The sequence below is a fragment of the Macaca fascicularis genome, chromosome 3 (assembly GCF_037993035.2).
Source record: "Macaca fascicularis isolate 582-1 chromosome 3, T2T-MFA8v1.1".
In the NCBI taxonomy this organism is placed as follows: domain Eukaryota; kingdom Metazoa; phylum Chordata; class Mammalia; order Primates; family Cercopithecidae; genus Macaca; species Macaca fascicularis.
In genome coordinates this window covers 99,437,957-99,462,255 of record NC_088377.1, presented here as the reverse complement: position 1 = coordinate 99,462,255, position 24,299 = coordinate 99,437,957, and the positions used below count along the sequence as shown (strand labels likewise).

The 24,299-nt window shown below is 50.5% G+C and overlaps 1 protein-coding gene across 16 annotated transcripts in view; it reads left to right on the top strand.

Moving 5' to 3' along the window:
• The window catches only part of MINDY4 (MINDY lysine 48 deubiquitinase 4), a 131,309-nt gene that overhangs the window by 68,380 nt on the left and 38,630 nt on the right, over positions 1 to 24,299 (top strand). For 11 of the 16 annotated variants that reach the window (XR_012432559.1, XR_012432557.1, XR_012432558.1 and 8 more), the window contains exons 7-12: positions 6,495 to 6,601; positions 9,042 to 9,158; positions 10,593 to 10,681; positions 20,645 to 20,746; positions 22,407 to 22,470; positions 23,577 to 23,642. Coding sequence is in view for 8 of the 16 variants with exons in the window: in XM_015447578.3 (XP_015303064.3) it covers positions 6,495 to 6,601; positions 9,042 to 9,158; positions 10,593 to 10,681; positions 20,645 to 20,746; positions 22,407 to 22,470; positions 23,577 to 23,642 (545 nt within the window). In the remaining 8 variants the exon portion in view is untranslated. Of the gene's footprint in view, positions 1 to 6,494; positions 6,602 to 9,041; positions 9,159 to 10,592; positions 10,682 to 10,794; positions 11,685 to 20,644; positions 20,747 to 22,406; positions 22,538 to 23,576; positions 23,643 to 24,299 lie in introns of those variants that run through there. The other 5 variants (XR_012432554.1, XR_012432555.1, XR_012432553.1 and 2 more) reach the window with 2 other exon arrangements.

The window sequence follows — 24,299 nt, the reverse complement described above, 5'->3', positions numbered from 1 at the left end:
TCCCTTGTGTGAGACGTGTAGTCTGACAGTTTGCTTTGATGAAGTTGAAAGAAAGGTGCAGGCCTCTGAGCTGTGGAGGCGGAGGTGGGGGTTTGTTTACTCTGCATAACTCATCCCAGAAGCAGCAGATCCTCAGAACTCCCCAGATGGGGTAGACTTCTGTGCAAGGCTGTGCAGAGTACAGCATGGAGTCAGGAAGTGCTGGCATCCAAACCCTTTTTGTGCACCACTGCACTTTAAGATTTTGCAGTGAAAGCTGCTTGTGTTTGGACACAAGCAAAGCAGTTCCTGGTCTTCAGAACCCAGAGAGCTTCTACTGGAAGGAAGGCTGTTAGCAATTCTCAGAAGCAGCTGTTTGAAGTGTGTGTGTATATGTTTTCTGGAGGGAGGCCGACTCCTCTTTGCTAATGGCTCAGCTAATGATTTAGGAAAGGAGAAGAAGGTGAAGGATAGGAGACCATGGAACCCAGTCATGGAGGGAGTTCATGAAAGAGAAGAAAGGAAGGAGAAGTCTTGTGGGGGCCAGGGTGTTGGGGGTTGAGCAGTTCAGAAACAAAAATCAAATTTGGTTGGAGGAACAGAACTCCTTCTCCACCCCAGTTCATTTTACTTTGATTCAATTCAGTAAACTCTTGTCAGCAATTACCTGCCAGGGCATATGCAAGGCTCTGTAGAAGGCAGACTAAGGTGAATAAAAGGTGGCCTTGCCTTTTTGGAGGGTGGGGTAGGTAGGAAAAAGGAAGAGAGGTATCTTCCCATAGCAACACATGAAGCAGATGCCCAGCAGTGCTTAACTGCTTTAATAAGCCAAGTTCTGTGATGGGTTTCTGTATTAGTCTGTTCTCATGCTGCTAATAAAGACATACTTGAAGCTGAGTAATTTATAAAGGAAAGAGGTTTAATTGACTCACAGTTCAGCAGGCCTGGGGAGGCCTCAGGAAACTTACAATTGTGGCAGAAGGGGAAGCGAACATGTCCTTCATATGGTGGCAGGAAGGAGAAGTCCCCAGCAAAAGGGAGAAAATCCCCTTATAAACCATCAGATCTCATGAGAACTCACTATTATGAGAATAGCATGAGGGTAACCGCTCCCATGATTCAATTACCTCCCATCAAGTCCCTCCCACGACACGTGGGGATGATGGGAACTACAATTCAAGATGAGATTTGGGTGGGGACACAGCCAAACCATATCAGTTCTGGAAGCTTCCATACTGTGTAGGTATTTAGTCTGGACTCTGAAGAATGGGCAAGATCTTGCCAAATAGAGTTGTGGAAGGAGCCGTATAGGCAAAAGCCTAGTGTATGTGTGAGAAAGATTGGCTAGAGGTAATGGCCCTGTCAGGGAGGGTGTGGGGGTCAGTGTGAGATGAGGCTGAAGTGAAGGCTGGGCTGGGCAAGATGATTTTGAGTGCTGTGCTAAAGAGCTGTACAGCAAGTCATTGGGCAGAGATTCTGTGCTAGTGAGATATCTAGGGCTGTGCATTTGGGGGCTATATCTGGACTTAGGTGTAGAATAGACTTTAGGGATACAAGCTTAGATGTTGGGATACTGGTGAGGGGCTCTTGGCGTAGTCCAGAGAAGAGGTAATGAGACCCCTGTTACCTGGGAAATCCAATGGGTATTTCAGTACCTGCCCAAATATCACCTCTTATGGGAAGTTTCCCTGAGCATTTATGGCAGAATTAATTGCCTCCCTCTCTGCTCTGAAAACCCTTGCACTCGTCCCTTTTTCAGCACTTACTGGGTTATGTTGTAATTTTTCAGGGGGCTCTGTCTCTCCCTTGGCAGGGAGCTGCTTGAATGAAGGGGTGGGGCCTTAGTCACCTCTGACCTGTGTCCCACATCATCCCTAGTACATCATGGCTGCTCAAGAATGCTCTTGCTGAGCAAATAGAAACATAAGGACATATTCCTGTGACAGTGGAGAGAGAAAGGCAACGGGGGACAGAATATGAGACATTCTGGAGGCAGAGTGATCCAGAGGCTGGACTGGCGTGGTGGGTGAGAGAGGGTAGAGGTTTCAGCCTGGGGCTTTTGTAGAAGGGTGGAGAAGAGATGGGGTCTTTTATTGAAACTGAAGCCAGGAAGGGTTCTGAGTTTCTGGTGTTGGGGCACTTCCAGAAGATATCTTGTGGTCAGTAGGAAATTCTGCACAGGTTCCCAGAAAAAAACTATGTGGACCATTCTCCCTATGGAATCTTCCTATGAACATCATTCCCCTTGGTGTCTTTGACTCCCGATTGAAATAAAATCCAATTACTTTATACATACATACATACATCCTACAAAAAGCACATAGAATGGTATGGGAAACAAAATCCTTTGCTTCTTTTCAGTCAGACATTTAAACCAGGACCTTAAAAATAGCATTCTCAAACCACTGACATTTACATTACAAATTGTCTGCCTGGCCAACATGTCATTCTGGAGTGTTTTGTTTTTCCCTTGCATGGTGTTCCCACCACATCTGGGCCCGAGGCCTGCTGTATGGTCCTGAACCAACTCCCTGCATTCAGGGCAGTTTCTCCCTGTAGAAGCCAAAGGAGTTTGCCTTTTCCAAGGGGCTCACTCTGGCCTATGCTCCATCAGGGTCTGCTTTTCCTGGGTCCCCAGCCTTCATTCCCAGATTTTCTTCATGGGACCTAGGCAGAGCATGTTTCAGGCCTGGCTTCCCTCCCTGACAACCTCGGATTAAATAGAAACCTCTAAATGGTCTTAAATACTATCACTTTGTGCCTCCAGGAAACAATCTGGCTCAAGGCATTGCAAGAAACCCTTCAGGGACAGTCCTCCAGTAATCTGGAATCACTCAGGTTATCCTGCCCCTTTGTTTGGGGCCTCAGATGTCTAAGGTGGAATTAATCACACATCTCTTTTCCTCCAGAGAACATTCTCAGTGTTGGTCTTTGCAAAGCCTGCCTATCAGTCTTCTTCCCTTTCTTCCTTCCTACCCTTATTTTATTTTATTTTTTAGATGGAGTCTTGCTCTGTTGCCCAAGCTGGAGTGCAGTGGTGTAATCTTACCTTACTGCACCCTCCGCCCTCTGCTTCCCAGGTTCAAGTGATTCTCCTGCCTCAGCGTCCTGAGTAGCTGGGACTACAGGCCCATGCCACCATGCCTGGCTAATTTTTGTATTTTTTGTAGAGATGGAGTTTTGTATTTTTTGTAGAGATGGCCAGGCTGCTCTTGAACTCCTGACCTCAGGTGATCCATCCATCTCAGCCTCCCAAAGTGTTGGGATTACAGGCGTGAGCTACTGCGCCTGGCCCCCTTTCCCTCCTTTTACATTTCCCGTTTTCCTTCCCTTTCTCCCTCCTAACTTTCTTTCTTTATTTATCTTTAGCCCTACCCCTTATACTCTTATTACTTTCCTTTCCCATATGCAACCATTCTCTTATGCTTAATCTGTATCTTTTTCGTGTGTATGTTCTTGCAAAATCTATAATGTTTTGTGTGCATCATTTTTACTTGACATAGATAGCATTGTGTTATATATCTCATTTGGTTTCTTACTTTCTCTACCCACGAACTTAAAATCAAAAGCAAGTTAGTTACTTCCTAGATAGAGTGGGGGTACAGGCACTGGGTATATGCAGCTGTTCCAAATGGGAGAAATTGGCCAAAACAAATGGGCCACAGGCCCTATGCAAGTCCAAAATCCAGCAGGGCCATCAAATCTTAAAGCTCCAAAGTGATCTCCTTTGACTCCATGTCTCACATCTAGGTCATGCTGATGCAAGAGTTGGGTTCCCATGGTCTTGGGCAGCTCTGCCCCTGTCATTTTTCAGGGTACAGCCTCCCTCCCAGTTGTTTTCATGGGCTAGTGTTGAGTGTCTGTGGCTTTTCCAGGCACATGGTGCAAGCTGTTGGTGAATCTACCATTCTGGGGTTTGGAGGGCAGTAGCCCTCTTCTCACAGCTCCACTAGGTGGTGCCCTGTAGGGATTCTTTGTGGGGCCTCCACCCCCACATTTCCTTTCTGCACTGCCCTAGCAGAGGTTCTCCATGAGGGCCCCTCCCCTGTAGCAAACTTCTGCCTGGACATCCAGGTGTTTCCATACATCCTCTGAAATCTAGGCAGAGGTTCCCAAACCTCAACTCTTGACTTCTGTGCACCTGCAGGCTCAACACCACATGGTAGCTGCCAAAGGTTGGGCCTTGCACCCTTTGAAGCCACAGCCTGAGCTGTACATTGGCCCCTTTTAGTTATCACTAGAGTGGCTGGGACATAGGGCACAAAGTCCTTAGGCTGTACAAAGCACAGGGACCCTGGGCCCAGTCCATGAAGCCATTTTTACCTCCTAGGCCTCTGGATCTGTGATGGGAGGGCCTGCCATGAAGACCTCTGACATGCCCTGGAGACATCTTCCGCATTGTCTTGGGGATTAACATTTGGCTTCTGGCTACTTATGCAAATTTCTGCAGCCAGCTTGAATTTCTCCTCAGAAAATGGGATTTTCTTTTCTATTAAATTTCTTTTCTGTTGCAAGTTTTCCAAGCTTTTATGCTCTGCTTCCCTTATAAAACTGAATGCCTTTAACAGCACCCAAGTCACCTCTTGAATGCTTTGCTGCTTAGAAATTTCTTCCACCAGATACCCTAAATCATCTCTCTGAAGTTTAAAGTTCTGCAAATCTCTAGGGCAGAGGCAAAATGCTGCCAATATCTTTGCCAGAACATAACAACAGTCACCTTTGCTCCAATTCCCAACAAGTTCCTTATCTCCATCTGAGACCTTATTGTTCATACTACTATCAGCATTTTTGTCAAAGCCATTCAACATGTCTCTAGGAAGTTCCAAACTTTCCCACATTTTCCTGTCTTCTTCTGAGCCCTCCAACTGTTACTCAGTTTCAAAGTCACTTCCACATTTCTGGGTATCTTTTCAGCAGCGACCCCCTTTACTGGTACCAATTTACTGTATTAGTCTGTTTTCATGCTGCTGATAAAGATATTCCTGAGACTCGGCAATTTACAAAAGAAAGAAGTTTATTGGACTTACAGTTCCACGTGGCTGGGGAGGCCTCACAATCATGGCAGAAGGCAGGGAGGAGCAAGTCACATCTTATGTGGATGGCGGCAGGCAAAGAGAGAGCTTGTGCAGGCAAACTCCTGTTTTTTAAAGCCATCAGATGTCATGAGACTTATTCACTGTCACGAGAACAGCGCAGGAAAGACCCACTCCCATGATTCAGTTATCTCCCACTGGGTCTCTCCCACAACACATGGGAATTATGGGAGTTACAAGATGAAACTTGGTTGGGGACACAGAGCCAAACCATATCAGAAGCATTCTCATCTAAATTCAGATTCATATTTAAATTCCAGACTTTTTTTCCCAGCCCAACAGTAGAATCTATCGGCTTGTTCAGTGACCTGAGTCTCTAGGAGTTCTCCTTGTGCTGTGGCTGGTTCTCCCTGGGGAGAAGGGAGGCTGCAGCATAAGATATAAGCTGTGTGTCCTGGGAGTGGTGGCCTTTGATACCACCCCCGCCCACACAGGCCCCCTTTGGCAGGCCCCTCTAGGGAGCTGGGTTCACAGAGCCAAGCCCTCAGCTACCCTCTGGAGTTCACTCAGCTCAGCCTTGCCAGCACCGTTGCCTTGGCATTGTTTCTCCCTGGGTCCTTTGTCACTGTGTTCTGGTGAATGCAGTGGCAGCAGGTGTAATGACAAGGGGACCTTAGCTAACTGGGAAGTCACAGCTGGTGCTACCAGAGACCCAGGTGGGACCCTCTCCAGGCCTCAATTGCCCCACTATGAGATGACAATATCTGGAATATGGCTTAATGTCCTCCCTGCTGGAGGTCCAGGGCAGTGGGATGGCAGAGTGACTGGGAGTCACTCTCTCTGCCACTCTCCATTTGATTGACTTGGGGCCAGTTACTTAACTCCTCTAAGCCTCAGTTTCCTCATCTATAAGTGGGGGTAATAATAATTACTTTCTCATAAGGCTGTTGTGGAGGAAGGTGATCAAATTCAAGCAGTCAATAAATGCAAGTTACAATAGTGATCATCTGCAATAGTTATTTTATCAGCAATGGTTCCATTTTCTTTCCAAGTCCTGTCCTCTTCACCTTTGTCCTCAGGGGAATGATCTTTCGAGTCATGCCCACCTTTTTTAAGAAATATGTCTGAGTTAGGCTTTCCTGGTCCTGGTTCCATGGCTTAGGCCCCGGGCACTTGTTTCACTGTGTGTCCATGTGTGGAACTTTCTAGTGGACCAGTAGCTAAGTCTCACTTGGCAACATCCTCGTGGTATGAACAGAACAGGGTTGTGACAAGGAGCATGGACTCTCTTGATCTGGTTGCTTCCCTTCCACTGAGAGTCTGGGAACCCCAAAACAGAGCTGAGGTGAATGAACTGGGGAGGAACTCTCCTTTCACTCAAACCTTCTGCAAACTTAGCAATGTCTGTGGTGTTCTGTGACTTCATGTTCTGTTCTCTGTGAGTCATAACAAGCGGCTCACATGGCCATGGTTTTCTTTCAGAGGATGTGGAGGATGAGTTGATAAGGGAAGAGGTCATTCTGTCCCCAGTCCCATCAGTGCTTAAGCTGCAGACAGCATCAAAGCCAATCGACCTCTCAGTAGCAAAGGTAAGTGTAATGAGACTCCCGGGTTAAATGCATCTTGATTTGAATGGATATGGATGGTGTGATTTTGGTGTTTCTGTCCCAATCCAGCTCATTGTAATCTCTTGGTCATTGTTGAAATGGAAATTTGGGTGTGATGTAGAAGAAAATGTGTGATGTAGAAGAAAACCGAGAGTCAGGAAAACTGCAGTCTAGTCCTGGCAGCTCTCGTTCCCTCTCCAAGATAAAAGGTGAGGGAGGAGTTCCCTCCAAACACTGGGAATAGAGCTGCTTTATCATGTCCCTGTGAGTACCGTTATGGTGTAATGGGAATGATCCAGTTGTCCCCATCAGAGCAGCGCTGTTCCTGTACTGGTCTCCTAAGCCCTGGCCAGGTTGCAGTGAGGGAAGGACAGGGAGGTGTTAACAATTCTTCAGCACTGTCCAGGTGCACTTCCATGGCCACTTAAAGGGCCCCATGGTCACAGGGGACCCGGAGAGGGTTCCTGGCCACAGCAGTCTCCTCTGCAGGGGTGTCTGGGGTTGCTCACCATCCTCGGCTACAGGGTGGCCTCACTACTCCCGTGGCCAGAGGCTCCTGCAGGATGGAATGTCATTCCCGCTGTCCTCTTCTGGCCTTTCACCAAGATCCAGGAGGGAAAAATAAAACTCCTAGCGACACAGCTGACCTCCTTTTCTTCCTGCTTACTACATATTTACTCAGCATACAAATCAAAGAGCAAAATATTTTTCTAGAGGTTTTGTCCTTTCGTTTCCTTCCCTTCTCCTCCCCTCTCCCCTTCTCTCTCATATCTCCCCCTTCTCCTTCCATTCTCTCTTTTGAAGCTACAGAGGGTCAGATACACTTAAGTGGCCCCAAACCTGGGAGGAGGTGCCCTGTCATTTGTCACCACATTCATGGGATGATGAGTCTTTGCAGAGGGCACTTACGCTTGGGGCAGGCCCCTTAGGCTCCTAAAGACTACCCAGCAGTAGCATTTCCAAAAGCAACTGGAAAAAGTGAGGCCTGCAGAGAGAACAGGAGGACCCAGGGCATGTGGCCTCTGTGGAAAGCAGAGTCCAGGTTCCCAGGCTTTGTTGACCACACTGTGCCTAGCGGGAGCTGTCATTCTGAGCCCCGACAGATAAATCCACACATCCTTTCTCCTGTGTGCCACCAGCCCACATTTGATGACATGTAGACAAATGATTCTGTCAAAGAGATTTTTCCTTATATTTAATGAAAAGGAAAAAAAGAGCTGATTCTGGTGAAAAATAAGGAAAGGTCTGACCCAGACAGGGGGTGCAGGGAAGTGGCTGTAGAATCCACCTGCTGGCCTTGGGACTCACTCAAGGCTTCAGAGACCCCCTCAGATGTAAAACCATGGCAGAGAGAGGGTGGGCCCATCATGAGGGGAGTGGGCAGGGACACGCTGCCTTTCTCGTCTGAGGGCCTGTCCATGGGGAAGGGATTGACCATTTTGGGGGTTCTGGAGGGTGATGTGTGGGTTAATGGGAAATGAACAGTGAACTCATTATCAGCCAGAAGTCTGGAGAAGACAGCTGTGAAAAAGTTGAAGGGCTACCTTGAGAGGTGGTGGGAACCACTTCACTGGGGGGTTGGGGTGGTTCAAGCAGAGTTCATGGGGGACCACTCATGGGCGGCATCACAGAGGAGGTTCTTACGCATGGTAGAGAGTTGTACTGGACCAGGAGTTGGCAGGCATTTTCTGTAAAGGGCTCAATAGTGTATTTTTGGCTTTGCTGGCCCTGTGATCTCTGCTGCACCTACTCAACTTTGCCATCATGGTATGAACGCAGCCACAGATGGTATGGAAACAAATGGGCTTTGCTGTGTGCCAGTAGAACATTATTTACAAACAGGTGGTGTGGGCATATTTGACCTGTGGGTCACAGTTTACTAACCCTGCACTAGAGCACCAGCTCTCAAACCCGGTGCACTGTGGAATCACCTGAGGGAATCTTAAAACTACTGATACTAGAGTCTCACCCTCAGCAACTGGGGTTTAATTGACTGGTGTGTTTTCTGAACATCAAGATTGTTTTTAGGAACTTCCTATCCTACATGGTTCTAATGTGAGGTCGAGTTTGAAAACCCCTAGTCTTGCCTGTGGAGGGTCAGAGGACCTCCAAGATCCCTTGCAAATCTAAAATTCTCTTTCTCAAGGCTCCTGTGAGGAGCTTACAAAGATTTTGGCCCATGTCAGCACAGGCCGGCTTGGTTTAAAGATGTTCCAGAGGAAAGACCCTCAGGATTGAGTTTCTTTTTCCTCAAATGTAAGAAGAATGAGCTTGAAAACTAAAAAGAAAAGAGATGAACCATGCTAGAAAATGGACTTCCCTGCTAGAATTCAAGAACAACTTCTGCAGGAATATGCCCACTGAACATTGTATTGTTGTTTGCTTTTAAAACAACCAGTAAAACTCTCTCTTCTTTTTATAGGAAATAAAGACCCTTCTGTTTGGTTCCAGCTTTTGTTGTTTCAATGAAGAATGGAAACTTCAGAGTTTTTCCTTTAGTAACACAGCCTCATTAAAATACGGCATTGTGCAGAACAAGGCAGGTTGCTCCTAGGTTGCCTTGGGACCTTTCTGCTGGGCCATCACGCATAGGGGCGGGTGTACCTCCCAGTTTTGGTTAATCCTGTGAACATTAGCTGGGCTGTTCTGGGCCAGCCAGCCCCACATGTGCTGAGTTGTCACCTGGTGCAGGCACTTCAGATGTGGCTGGTGGAGCGAGAGCTGGGGAACAAGACCCTCTGCTTTGGAGATGTTCAAATTGAACATGGATTTAAGGAGCACTTGTTGTGAGCGGTGCAGGTGCTGCGATCCTCAGCAGGAGAGAGCAGTAGGAGGCCTTAAGTCTGCTTGGGGCTGCTGGATGGGGCCTTCTTATGCTGATCATTGAGAGATTCACAGGATTTTGCAGATAGAGCTGGAGAAAGGGCACTCCAGGCAGGTGGCAGTATGAATGAAGGGGAGGCGGTATGAAAGTCTGGGGGCTGCAGGAAAAGGCAGAGGGATCAAGTGTGCGGAGCAAGTGCTTGAAGAGAAGGGTGTAATAGAAGCTGGGCCAGCGGAGGCCGATGGTTGCAGGCCTAGAACATGGCTTATATCCAGTTCCCACATTAGACTCATGGGCAGAAAATAAGCTAAACCCAGGATCAAGAATCAGCAGATGAGCAGAGCAGCTTGGTCCGGTTCAGTTTCTTAAGCCCCAGGAACCTCCCCTGCCCCACACTGCCTGAGGTCGAGCCTCAGGACCACTAGCTTCTGTCCCTCCCTCTTGTGGCCAAACTCAGCTGGTCTTCATGAGCCTACCGTTCAGACAATCCTTAAATCCAGATGAGGTCTGTTTGTGTTGTTCAGTCCCACCAGCTTTTGCCAATGTGTCCCAGGAGTCAGATCCTGTGCTAAGCCCCATGATGCCTACAGAGATGAGCTCCTCAAGGAGCCTCTGCACTACAGGGTGGGAAAGGACAAAGATACAGCTAATGTGGTGCCGAAGCAGGCCACAAGGGGGGCAGAAGAGAGCGCAGAGCTCACATAACCATAGACTGCTGAAGGGGCTCGCTGCCAGCCAAGATGGTCAGGAAAGGCTTCTTGGAGGAGGAGGCCTTTAGGATGGGTCTTGAAGGCTGGGTAGACAATTAACACTCTCAACCTGTAGACACAGAAACGTTTCCCTAGATGATGGAGCACCTATGGTGATGTCGCTGGCTTCACAGCTGACTGGTTATGAAGAGTCACTTTCCTCCCATGACACACTGCCAACTGGCCCCTTCCTCTAGGAGTGGACGCAGGGCCTTGTCACTCCCTCTCTGTGACCCAAGGTTAATGTGTTGTAGAAGCAGTTCCCACATCAGAGGCCCTTCTGTTGCAGAAGGCAGGGCCCCTTTACTCTATCACTTGGGTTCTGGGGTGAGTTTGGGTGAAACCAAAAGCTCTGCCCCAGGCCAGTTCTCACTGGCAGCAATGGTCTCATTCTTTGCAGGGTGGTCCTTGCGGAGTCCTGGCAGCTGTCCAAGGCTGTGTCCTACAGAAGCTCCTGTTTGAAGGAGATAGCAAAGCTGACTGTGCTCGGTAAGTCAGTGATCATTCTGGCAATATCTTATTTTCCCAAGTCTTCTCTAGAGTGTCCAGAAAAAACAAGCAAGGAAGCGTGTGTGTTCCCTGATATTTCCTGTCTTCTGCAGGTCAAGGAAGGAGAGGTTAATGGTAGCTAGCTGACAACGCCTGCATAGACCAGTGTTAAGGAGACTTGTGCGCGTTTGTTTCTAAAAGCGAGGAGGGTTCTCAGTGGTGCTCCACCTGGGAAGGGGCTGCAGGAACGACATTGAAACCAATTTCCTCTCTTCAGACGGCAAAGCTGCCCGAATCCCTTCCACCCACCAGGTCGACCTGCTGACCTTTTGACTGAGTCCAGGCCTCCCCTCCCTCCCCACGCTATCTCCCCTCTGCCAACATTCATAACCACACATTCCAGGCCGCCCCACAGACTCATCGCTTCCACTCCCTGCAGCCGTTCAGTTTTCATTTCACACATTAAGTGTTTGCACATGAGCAGCTCATTCTCATTCACTCAGCACGCATTCCTGGAACATCTCTGTGCAGGCACAAATGATACAGGGGAGATTTAGATGAGCTCTGTCCTCTCCAGAAATGCTCCATGAGGTTGAGAGGCAGATAGAAAACCCCTATCTCATACCGTCGTTGGTGCCAAGATGAAAGGATTGGCAGAGCACTGGTGGAGCTGAAGGCGAGGCCTCCTTGAGGAGGCGGCCTGCCTCTCTTTCCCTCCCTGCAGGCTTGGTGACCAGCTTGTACCAAGTCACCCTCGGAGCTACAGAACTTCTGGCAATTGGCCTTTTTAAAAAAAAAAAATTTAGTTAAAATATAACATATACAAAGTAGTTATATTATGTGCGTTCTGCTCAATGAATTATCACAAAATCACACACCCCTGAACACACTGCCTAGATTAAGAGAAAATGTTTCTAGTACTCCAGAAGAATCCTCTGGTACCCAGCAGACACCCCTATTCTCCTGAAGTTACATTAATCATTAAATGGATTTTAAAACCATACTTAATCTTGCCAGTTCTTGAACTTTATTGAAAGGTACTTGTTCTTTGAAATAAGCATTTGAGAATCTTTTTTTGAAAAGCCTGGGTGTTACCTGGACAACAAGGCCCATTGCCCATGCCTTCCTGGGAAAGACTCTGTTCACTGGGAGAGCCATCCAGCCAAGCTTGGTACTCCAGTGAAACACATTTCACCAGCATGGATGATTTTGCCTTAGATAGGGTTCAAGTGAAGGTGGCTCTTCATGCTTGGCATCAATTTTTCCAGTGGTTTTGCACAGTAATAATCAAGGCATTTCCTCTCCAACCAAAGATGCTAATCAGAAGCACAACAACATAACACTTCCATGGCAAGATCTCACCTGTCCTTGTTCTTCTCTCTGCTTCCCCTCCCCTTTGCTCTCAGGTCTATCCTTTGTGGCTCTTGTCTGTACAGGATCATGCCCCACTGCCTGCTCTGGAAGTTCAGCCCCACAAAGGGCTGGGAGGTTTGAATGCCATGGGCAGAGACCCTGCCACCAGCTCTCCCTGGTGGACTCAACACAGTCCTGTATGCTCAGGAATGCTCCTGACTGGGTAGAACTTTGCTAAGTGAGAACCCCTGGCTGCCCTCAGAGGGTACAGGGATACTGAGCACATATGCACCCACCTACCTACCTCCCTTCCTTCCTTCCTTGCACTGAAAAAAATATGCAGAGTGTACTTACCAGGTCCTTAGCAGGGATACGGGACTGAACAAGACACATACAGGTGCCCTCATGGCACCTATGATTGAACAGGAGAGCCAGACAGGAACAGGTGGTTACAGGGGACATGCTAAGAGTTCACCTGGACATGAAGTGGCTCAGGGCAGGCTCCCTGGTGGACTGACATTTTCATCTTACGGAGATAAGAAGGATGGACAGAACTCCTGATTCCCCTTCATATGCATCCTTGCACGCTCTTATTTCCCCTCAAATTTTTTCCCCTTCACAGCAAATATTCTCAAACTCCTTCCTGGGCCCTCAGGCTCTGTGCTCAGGCTCTGCGCCTGCTGGCTTCTCTCATTGCACATGGGCCACATCTTTGTGGAGGCCTCCTCGGACCTCCCCCATTAAGATAAACCCAGGCCCTGCCTCTAATAAATGCACTGCCAGTTGGTACTCTTGCTCATCGATGTGGTTGCCTGTCCACATCTGCTGCCACCTACTACTGCCCACTCCACTCCAGAACACAAGCCCCATGAGAACAGGGACCTTCCTGAGCTGGTTCACAGCCAGGCCGCTGGCATCCAACCCTGTGCCTGCTCCACAGAAGAGGCCCTCAGAATTTTTGTTGAGTAAACACATGGACAAATGAATGAGTTATCCAAACAGGGAGGGGAGGCGGATTGGTATTCCAGTAAAGAGAACAAGATGTGCAAAGCCTGTGGGCAGGGAGAGGAGTGGAGAAGTCAGTGGGGATGGTTAGGGCAGCATTTGCAGGAGGAGGGTGGGACCTGGGGTAGTGGCAGGTCAGCACCAGGCTGCCAGAGGGGGCTTGGGTGCCGCCAGCTGCTTGGATCAAGCCTTGGCCCTTGCAGCAGATTGTCTCTCAACTCATTTCGGCCCAGTGCTCCTTCAGAGTTGCTTTTGAACTTCAACGTGGGCTTCTGGGGGAACTTGCAGATGGTTTCCCAGCCGTCAGGACAAGGCATTTAAGTATGTTCCAGGAAGAGCCGACTGCCGAGGGCACAAGGCCAACTTGGTTTTTTGTTGCCCTACCCCCACCCCACTAAGGGGATGTGAGAGCTTCTGTATCCCCCAGACCACATCAGTGGGGGCCGAGCTTTGCTTTCCATATCAGGGAGGGAAGCCAGGCCTTAGAAGGCAAAAGCCATCCAGGTTGGGATCCCAGGGGAACTCTGGGTAGAAAGAAAACTGCTTAGCTGGAGGAGTGAGGTTTTCTACCTGTCACTGCTGGCCAGGCAGGCACCTCCTAGCTGCAGGCCAAGGATGGTGCAGCCCAGTGGGTCCTGGGGCCAGTGGGGGTGGGCAGAGGAGGAGGGAAGAAGGAACTGCTGGCCTGTTGGGGATTGTCATGTGTGGGGGTGTGCCAGGTGCCAAGGAGCCGGACCCTATGGGGTGGCCTGCCTGGCTGGACCAGAGGAGGGCTGTGCCATGCAGCTAGGAGAGCACAGCCTGCTGGCCAGGGCCACCTTCTCCAGTGAGCCTGGAAGGATTAATGGTGTGGGAGAGTGACCTTGCCTTTGTTTGGAGCCCTGAAACTCTGGGTGCTGCTTGTAGCCCACCCCCTGGGCTGGGTGCTGCTTGTAGCCCATCCCTACCGGCTGCTGCCCGATCACAGAGGTGCTGTGCTGTGTAGGATGAGTGAAGTGGTCTGACTTCCTGCTCCCACAGGCCTCCTGGCAGGCCTCAGGGGACATCCTTCAGACTCAACTGAGAGGGAGGAGTGGAGAACCTGGCTCAGTTATGGAGCTTGCTGAAAAAGCCTCAGGGGACTCAGGCAGAAGTGTCGCAGGGAGACAAGCTGGGGAGGCCCAGAGACCCTCTCCCCTGACCCCAGCAAGGACTCGCCTCCTCCTGGTGGTGGGCCCGGGCAGCAGGCACCAGATGCCCTCCCCAGCCTTCCCACCCCAGTCTCCTCCCACTCTCCTGCCCTGGTCCTGCCTCGGGTCGCAGGTAGATAGATAGGGGTTGGGGAGGAAGAACCCTCCTGAGGACAGGTTAGGGCTTCTGTCAAGTGAAGACCAGGAAGACCAGGGAGTGAGGGCCGGCTGTCTGGGGCCTGGAGAAGAGAAGGGAGGTGGAGTCCATGTCACTGCTTTGCCAAGGCCCTGCAGGTCAGAGGCTGCAGAAGGTCGTCCTTGCCAAGTGGGTGGGTGTCTAGCCTGTAGATGTTGGTGCCCAGGCTGGGAGGGGGAATGCATGGCTCTGTGCCCCTCAGCCACCCTGGGAGAGGGGAAGTGTGCTGAAGAGAGTACCAGACTGGGTCAGGACCTGGATGATGGTTGTGTGGAAATGGGGCATCACTTTCTCTGTGAAGTAGGAATAGTCCTCTCTGGCCTGCCTAAATTGGACTCAATAAGGAAATGCAAAGTCCTTTGTAAATCTTCAAGGGCTCTCTCTACAAGTGAGTAGGGCCGGCCAGGCGCGGTGGCTCAAGCCTGTAATCCCAGCACTTTGGGAGGCCGAGACAGGTGGATCACGAGGTCAGGAGATCGAGACCATCCTGGCTAACACGGTGAAACCCCGTCTCTACTAAAAATACAAAAAAAACTTAGCCGGGCGAGGTGGCAGGCGCCTGTAGTCCCAGCTACTCGGGAGGCTGAGGCAGGAGAATGGCGTGAACCCGGGAGGCGGAGCTTGCAGTGAGCTGAGATCCGGCCACTGCACTCCAGCCTGGGTGACAGAGCGAGACTCCGTCTCAAAAAAAAAATAAATAAAAAATAAAAAATAAAATAAAATAAAAATAAAAAATAAAAAATAAAAAAACAAGTGAGTAGGGCCGTCGAACTCAGCCTGCCATGGTACAGATGGGGAAACTGAGGCCCAGAGAGGGAAAGATGGTTGTTCAGGGTCACATCTGGCATCCTTGGCAGAACCAAGACTGGTACCTGGTGCCCCTATGTCACACTGTGCTGCTGTGCCCTGCAAGAGGCATGGAGCAGTGGGGGCCCAGGGAGACAAGGAGGGAGGCTGAGGGCTCTGAGTTTTAGACTTCCATCGCTGGACACCCATCCAGACTCCTAGGGACCAAGGGGTGGATCTGTTCATGAACGGCTTCACGATGGAACCTCCCCTTTGGCTTTAAGTTAGAAAAGATAAACACAGGAGAGTACAGAGAGCAGCATAGCAAACACCTACAGAGCCCCTGCCCCACGCGAGCAAAGGGGAAACACGGGTCATGTGGGTAGGAACCTCTCTCAGTCCTCAGCTCCTCGGTTTCATTGACTTACATAGTTTTCACACTGATTGATTGCCTTATTGATGTTCCTCCAAAAGCCATGTGTGCATGGTTGGGTGTGAGGCTTCAGCACTCCCTTTTGACCCTGAAATTCTAGGATTTCAGACATGATCCAGCTTAAAAAAAAAAAAAAAAGGCAGGCCCCTCTGTTCTCTTCAGGAACACCACAATGACCTGCCATCAGCTGCCGTCTGCTCTGGGGCCCTGGGGAGCTCAGGCCCTGAGGGCCAAGAGGCAGCCCCTGCACTTTCCTGCCTGTGTGTGGGGTCTGCCTTGGCCCTGGAGGCCCCCACCTCAGATGCTGCCCACCACCACTGATGGGGAAATGGTTCTGTGAAAGCAGATGGAGGATGGGATCGCACTCTCCAGGGAAGTCACGCTGAAATAAAGGCATCTTGGCAGCAGTGGTGTTTTTTCTGCAGAACTGTCTGGCTTCATTAAGACTCATTCCATCAGGCCAGCAGCCGGCCTCTCCTCATTCGGGAAGGACAGAGCTGGGCGGCAGGACTCAGTGTTTTTCCACTTGAGAAGATGCTGTGCCGGCTCGGCTCACAGAAAGAGATGAAGAGCTCTTGATGCCCCTGAAGGCCTGGAGAGAGCCACAGGCCAGGAGCAGCCCTCAGAGGCGGGTGCAGATCTGAGAGTCGGGGAATCCAGCAAGTCCTCCTCTCACTTCCACTTCGCCTCTGAAATTGGGGAATTGGAGGCCCAGAGAAGGAGGGAGCTTGCCCAAGGCCTCTGTGGACATTGGTAGCAGAGCCCATGGTCCTGCAGCCCCAGGCCAGCCTTTCTACCCTCTGTTGCAGCTTTTGACCCTGAGAGGGAGCAGACAGGGAGCTCCCCCAAATTGACTATAGACTCTGTACATGGCTCCATGGGCACGGCACGTCACATGGACAGGTGAGGCTATTTTGAGAAGGTTAGGGTAGAAACATCTCTTTCATCTGAAACACTTGGGTAATTTAGGTCAAAGCAGGATGTATTATTCCCTCAAGATCATTTATTTCCCCTATCTCTAGATAAATGTCTTTTTCCTGCACTTCACCTGTAAGGAATTCGACTCTTAAAGAAACTTCTCTTGGTTGAAGAGGCTGGCCAGGTGCCAGCTCCTGGAAGGAGTCTGACCGATCAGGAAGTGCAGACCTGCTTGTCACCCGTGTTCTGCCAGGGAAGGCGTGCGCTGAGCTCTCTGGTAAAGGCCTGGGTGATTCAGACGCAGCACCTCCTTCCCCTGTTGTCATCTGTGGGTGCAGGTTCTTATGCAGGCACATAAAGCCCTGGCTAATCTGAGGTGGGCTAAAACCACGGTCCCCAGCCTTTTTGGCACCAGGGACTGGTTTTGTGGAAGACAACTTTTCCACGGACTGGAGATGGGGTGGGATGGTTTCGGTATGATTCAAGTGCATTACATTCATCATTAGATTCTCATAAGGGGCGTGCAATCTAGATCCCTCGCATGCACAATTCACAATAGGGTTCCTGCTCCCATAGAGTCTGATGTCACTCTTGACCTGACAGCAGGTGGAGCACAGCTTCACTGGCTCGCCCACTGCTCACCTCCTGCTGTGCGGCCTGGTTCCTAACAGGCCACAGACCAGTGCCAGTCTGTGGCCTGGGGGTTGGGAACTCCTGGGTTAAAGACAGAATGGCAGTGTTGGAATGATGCTTCGGGGGCATCTGACCCAGTGCCTGCCTGCATTTGTAGGTGGGCAGGCAAACAAAGGCCAGGGAGTGTAATGGTTTCCCCAGAACCTGTGACCCAGGAATCCAGGCCAAGCCTCTTACCTGTCTGACCACTGTACTTTTTCCAACTCCACCGAGTTTTCTAGAAAACTGTGTCTCAAAAGAGAAAGATGGAGAAGGCCCAGGGAAAAGAGAGACTGGCAGAGTTACTAACTGGAAACCAGTGAAAAGAATGAGGACTTATGCTTGGAGACGTGGTGGTTCAAAGGGGCTGTAAGCAGAGCCTGTAGGATCAGGGGACAGGCCCCACCCCAGAGCAAGATCTCTTGATTGTGTTACATGGTGCTGAAAAGACAGGGTCAAAGGCAAAGGAGGCTGTTTCCTAAAACCAGGTGCCCAGGACAGTTGGTTCTACTTGCCCAAGCTCTCCTTCCTTCCTCAGTGTTTATTTTTTTCCAGTTTTTACTTACTATCTGATCTGGGTAAATCACTGTGTCTCCATGCCTCAATTTTCCCATTTTAAAAAGAGGATATAATAGTACTTCCCTCATAGGATTGCTTTAACAATTTGATGAAATAACATGGAAAGAGCTTATAACAGTGTCTGGCACATGATAAATACTCTATATATGTTGGCTTTTCAAGCATTTTTAATTTTTTTTTTTTTTTTTTTTTAGAGACAGGGTGTCACTCTGTCACCTAGGCTGGAATACAGTGGCGTGATCATGGCCCACTGCAGCCTCCAACTCCTAGGCTCAAGTGATCCTCCTGCCTCAGCCTCCTGAGTAGCTGAGACTGCACATGCCACCACACCTGGCTGATTTTTTAATTTTTCCAGACAGAGTCTCGCTATGTTGCCCAGGCTGTTCTCAAACTACTGGCCTCAAGCGATCTTCCCACCCAGGGCTTCCCAGAGTGCTGGGATTGCAGACATGAACCACTGCACCTGGCCAATGTTGGCTTTTAAAGTCTTATTTGTTGCTACACTGAGAAGCTTCCAACTGAGAATTACTTGGTTCAGTAAGTTAGTGTAGAAGTGTTTGCCAGGGGGTCTCCTTACTTCCAGATAGGGAGCTTTTCCAGCATAGGTACACTCCAGGCATGATTTTGTATAACATCTATCCATGTCGGGGAACACAGGTCACACCTGTGTTGTAGGAAGACACGCCCCCGCCCCCACCCCATGTATATGTGCAATGGCGACTGGACGGGGGGCGAGATGGAACAAAAATGCTGGTGGGGCACTGGCTGTAACAGCTGAGCTAAGGGGCAGAACACCCTGGCCTGGGCCACACAGCAGCGGGAGGGTGGGCACGAGGTATTCAGGATGTGCAGTTGGCGGTACTGGCCATCATTTGTATGAGAGCAGGGCATGAAGCAGGAGCTGTGGGGGTAATAGAGTCACGTTTGTGGGTTCTGAGTCCAGTCCTTTCTTCTTTTTCTGATAAGCACTGCTTTCCAGGGTCCCCTTAGTCCTTGGTGTGGGCTCTCCTGAAACCTAGAGCAATGTTTTCTCATGGTTGTTTTCATAGTGAGCCGTGACCTGGGCCAGTGCTCCCAGCAGCTGGGGCATCCGGTTCGGTGAATGCTTGGTAACTATTTCCTCCAAGGAACATGATGGGCTTCCTGAGGCCAAAGAAGTGTCAGGCAGTCGCTGTTTTATTTTCTTAAGTGCTTGAGTACTTGTTGCTTGTCTCATTGGATTTGAAGGATTTCCAGTGTCAGAGGCTTGGTGTCACTTTCATATTAGATGTTGGAAATTCACTTTCTCCTTGTCATGGCCCACGTGGGGACTTGATGTTTTCATAAAAGACAATAGTAATAGGCACCATTGATTCAATAGTCACCACATGCCAGCCACTGGTCCATGGACCTTACAAACATCTCGTGTAAAGCCATGAGGGGGGTGCAGTGGTCATTGCCAGTTTATGGATGAGGAAACTGAGGGGCCACTGTGGTCTGTCACCTTTTAAAGTAATTGGACCACAGCAGCCTGGGTGTAGGTCACTGGCTATATATCCCAGGCACCGGGCAGTGACCACATGCTGCCCACTGTGGTGGGCTGGGTCCTGGTCTCCTGGTTTCTTTTCTCCTGCCCTGGAAAAGAGGGACAAACTTCAGTATTCTTCCTCCCCAACAGTTCCGCATGGAGCTCAGGAATTACTTGGTGACTGAAGGCAGGAACCCCCTCCTCTGTATTCCTTTGAGCCTTAGCAGGGTCATCAAGTCCTTTTGTTTGTTCGGGAGAGACCAGCTAGCTTCCATATGAGTTTTTAAAAAATTTGCAGAATCCAAGAGAAGCGTAGAAGTATAGCTCGAAGGAGTCCTGGGAATGTGAAATGGAAAGAAATATGTATATTCAGCTGTTTCCCTTCCCTCTTATTCAGTTCAGGCACCAGGGACCTCTTAGTTACCTTTTCTATTATAGAGAGGTGTCTGCCATGTTTGATACAGCTGACTGCCTGTCCATTTGCTCCTAAGACTGTCGTGGCACTCTCTCCTCATTCCGCCCCTCAGACCCTTCCTCCTCTACCTCCACTGATTTTAGAGTTCCACAGGGTTCCACCCTCGGCCACTGTCTCTGCTTTTCTTCATTCTGTCTCTGGGAAATCTGTGCCCAGCCCCAGCCGCTCTCTTGGGCTTTCTACATGTCTGACAGCCTTACCTAAAGATCTGAGTGCATCTCAAACTCAGTAAGTCTGAAGTGCGACTCATTATCTTCTATCTCCAACTACCTCTTCCCAGCCACATCGTCCTTATTTCACTTGATGGCACCACCATGTACCCACTCAAAACACAGAGCTCATCCTTGAATCTGTCCTGTCACTCTGTGTCTAAATGTCCAGCAAGTGAGGCTGCTGTCCCCTTGGCCCTGGGAGTGAAGAGCACCGCCTGTACATGCTGTTGACTCCAGGCGCTTGGAGATGGGCATGGCCAGGGCCAGGGCAGAGTCCTGAGATGGCAGTCATTCCCGAGCACTGCTGGCTGGGCCTCCCAGTCCCTGTCAGAACTCATAGCCCTTTCTCTTACACACTTCTGGGCCCCACCAAGCCTGCAGAGACCCCTTTGCTCCTATAGGCCCTTTCCTCTGCCTCCTCCTTCTCCAGCCCCACCCGGGGCCTCCCACTTGAAGGCACCTCCTTTGGCCCTCACCTGTGGAGACCCCTCTTTCCTGGGCTTTGCCTTGGGGCTCCTGGGCTGCAGGTGGCCCCTCTGCAGGCAAGGGAAAGGACAGGCCATCTGCAGAGGGGGCTACCTGACCACACTAAGCAGAGCTGCACCATCTCAGCCTTGTGTCCACATGGGCATAAATGCCTTCCTTTTCTTGTCCGCAGGGGACTGCAGCCTTCAGATGCCCACCGGACCCACTGCCTCGCCCTGGCCCTCGCAGATATTGTGTGGCGGGCAGGGGGCCGAGAGAGAGCTATTGTCGCACTGTAAGTGGTTCCGAGGTCTGTGTTGCCATGGCTCATCGTCTGCTGGCAGCTGCTGGCAAGCTGGCTGTGTGTGTTCCTGTCCTTGGGTCCTTCCGGTCCCCACCCTGTGCCACATGCTGGGAGGAGCCCTGCAAGCCAGCCTGATGTGCTGGGCAGCCCCAGACTCAGGGAGAGCCCCGTCCTTCCATGCGGCCCTGTGATGTCCTCTCTGGGCTCCAGTTCTTATGTGGAAGGCGTGGTCTGTCTGCCCTGGTTTCCTCCTGAGGAGCTCTGGGGTGACCCCTCAGAGGAAGCCTCTGACCCCTGCAGCCAGCTCCTCTCTATCGTTCTCTGATCTGGAGGCCTCGGGAAACAGCCCTTCAGGTTGATCCAGTCCTGACCCCACTGTACTGCTCTTCCCAGTCCCCAAAGCACACTGCCATTTGCTCTGTCACTTGGGTCCCCATCCCATAAAGACTCAGGGAGGTGAGGTGGAACCCAGGCCCTGGACCCAGTTATCCTGACCCGCATCATCTCTTCACCGCTGGCCCCATTCTACTGCACATAACCCACATGCAAGGTTTGCTGGCTCTTCAGCCTGACCCGTCAGAGTGGAAGCATCACTGTCCCAGCTGTGAGGCTAAGCGGTAGTAAAGGTGATCACTTTTGGGGCCAAGGACCATACTCTGGGGGCACATTGGTCACTGTAGCATATCGCTTCAGAGAAAGGACTCTTAGATCAGACTCCCAGTGCTGTTGCTTATTGGCTGTGTGACGTTGGGCAATTGATATAACCGCTCTGTTTACTCATCTGGAAAATGGGGATGATTATAACGATTACTTACTTGGATGGCTGTGAGACCTAAATGAGTCAGTATAAAGAAATGATATATAATAAATATGATTATCAGTTTAAATCATTTTATCAATATGAATAGCTGATAAATAATAATAATTGTGAAGTGTTTAGGACAGTGTCTGGCATATACTAAGCACCACGTGTTAGATATCGTTATTTATTTTTGTTATCATTACTGTCACTTGTCTTTGGTACTCACCTTCCTGTTAACCTACTAACCCCGGCCCTTAGGATCTGCAGGGCAGCCCTGAGAACAGATGGGACAGGAATTCAGTTTCTCCCTGTTTTACAGATTAGAAAACAGAAGCCCAGAGAGGGAGGGTGGCTGGTCCAAGGCTACACAGCCACTAAAGGAGCACGGGGCCCCAAATCCGGCTCTGTTTCCCGGCCATCTTGGGCTGCACACCCAGGGGGTGCCTCAGAGACGACGGAGGTGGTGTTCCCCCATCAGTGAAAACGAAGGGCCAGTCAGGATTCCGCAGTCTGGAAACACATTTGTCAGTTGTGGGTGACAGTCAGGCTTTTACTGCCAGGACTTGGGTTTGGGTTTGGTTATTCCAAGCTCTCCCTTTGCGGTCTTTTTTCCATTTCTTTTTTTTTTTTTTTTTTTCCTTTTCTTTTAAATCCTGCTATTGGAGTTCTCTGGGCCTAGCCTAGTGGGTGAGTTCAAAGTGGGGAAAAACGAGAAACTCTTGGCTCCATTTTCTCTCTGGAGCCACCTTCTTATTTGTCTTTATTTAATGACACATGTGGTTTCGCCCCGGCTGGAGGGCACGCCTTCTCTCCACTCGGAGGACTCATGCACCTTCCTTTCCTTTTTAGGGCTTCAAGAACACAGCAGTTCAGTCCAACAGGGAAATACAAAGCAGATGGAGTCTTAGAAACAGTATGGCTTTCTGGAAAATTATCACGCAACCTTTGGCTTTGTTTGGGGACTGTCTCCTTTCATATAAGTAAATCCTTCCTCAGCTGGGGACAGGCTGGCCTTCCCACAGCCCAGGTCCCAGGAATCCTCGTCCTGGGATTAGGGTGGGGACAGACGTGGGGTGGCTTTGGGGATGGGCTCCTGCTAGAGCTGGCTTTACGGCCAGAAGGCTGACTGGCTCCCTGTCCCCTCGAGGGTGTGCAGGTCTGTACGGTGAAGTCTGTACGGAATGCCTTTTGGTTAAGCCCTGGGCTTCCCTGTGTCCCTCTTCCTCTTTCTTTAGCATCTGCTCGAGGATTGTTGTGGGAGGGGGTGGGGCAGGGGTGGTAAGGAGAGGGAGGGAAAGTTAGAATGTGGGGAGGAACTTTAATAGCTTGGAACACCAGCCATAAAGCCGGATCTAAGTCATACACAATCAGGGACATAATGGGAGACGTACATTTTTGTATTTTGTAAAATATAAAAACAGTGAAGGTTTTCAGCTACCTCTTGCCAACCTCTTCACTGAGAATTTTTGTGTTAACAAGTTAGTTTCATTTGACCTCGGTTTGGGCACGTGTTGCCCTGTGACCCTAACTGAGGGTCTCGCATTGTTGAATATTTTCTCTTGAAGTGTTTTTTCCTGGCGTGCCTGAAAAAGCGAAGGAGACTCTTAAGGGCTGCTTCCCGCTGAACTCAGGACGGCCGGTTCGCTTCCACCTGGCCTGGCTATTGTGATTTGGATATCGACCTCCCCGCCAGCCGCCTCTCTGGTGTCAGTGACTCGCCCATGGGGTGCAGCCCTCCCCTGTTGGGGCCACACAGGAGGCTGGCATTCTGGAGTCTCAGTCCAGGGCTGCCACAAGGCTGCCTGAATCCCAGTGACTCCAGCAGTGCCAGGCAGCCTTTCAGTCACGCAGACGTATGGCCGTGCCTCTCAGCCCCGTCTTGGGGACACTGCTGTCTGATGCAGGGACATTCCCAAGTGGGGCTTTGTAGCTACAGAAGCCGGGGAACAGAAGCTAATCCAGGATGGGGGCACTGCACGGGGCTTGGGCCACTCATCCTGCGTGTTTGTGTCTTCTCAGCTCACGCTCCACAGTTTGGCCTGCTATGAGGACCTGGTGACTTTTCTTCAACAAAGCATTCGTCAGGTATGGAGCGTGCCTTACTCCTGTGGGATGTGCAGCAGTGAGCCTTCTGATTTCACTGTGGGAATAGTGCTGTGAACTGGAGTTCTTCTCCCTGTCATCCCACCCTGGGATGGCGAGAAAGCTGGGAAGGAGTGATGCTGGCCCCTGGTTGGGGGCTGAGGAGAATGGACTTGGGGTGAGGGATCCAGCTCCTGCCATTGCATCCTTAAGGGCTGGTCCTGGAGGCAGGGCACAGGGAGCAGCCACAGCCAGGGCTACTGACAGCAGAGCTGGATGGGTGGGGTCAGGACACAGGAAGCAGCTGTTAGATGGAGGTCAGCACAGCTTTCTCTCTGTTCGAGTGGAAGCAGCCACTGCTGGAATACAGGAGCTCTTTGTCAGTGGAGTGGGTCCTGGGATCAGCTGGTGAGGTGACCAGAAAGCGGCTTCCTGGGTGGGTTGGAGGGCTTAGCAGTGTGATACACACCTTGATTAGTGTCCCTGGGGTGGCAGGGCTGCTCTAGGTGAGGGCTCTGGAGCACCCGCCTCTTGCCAGAGAAGAGCTGTACATTCACTCCTGGCCATGAGCTAGGCGGGATGTGGCCAGGGCCAGACAGCAGCAGATCTCAGGGCTCCGGGAAGTCACAGCAGAACTGTGGCATCACAGGCTCTGTGGGG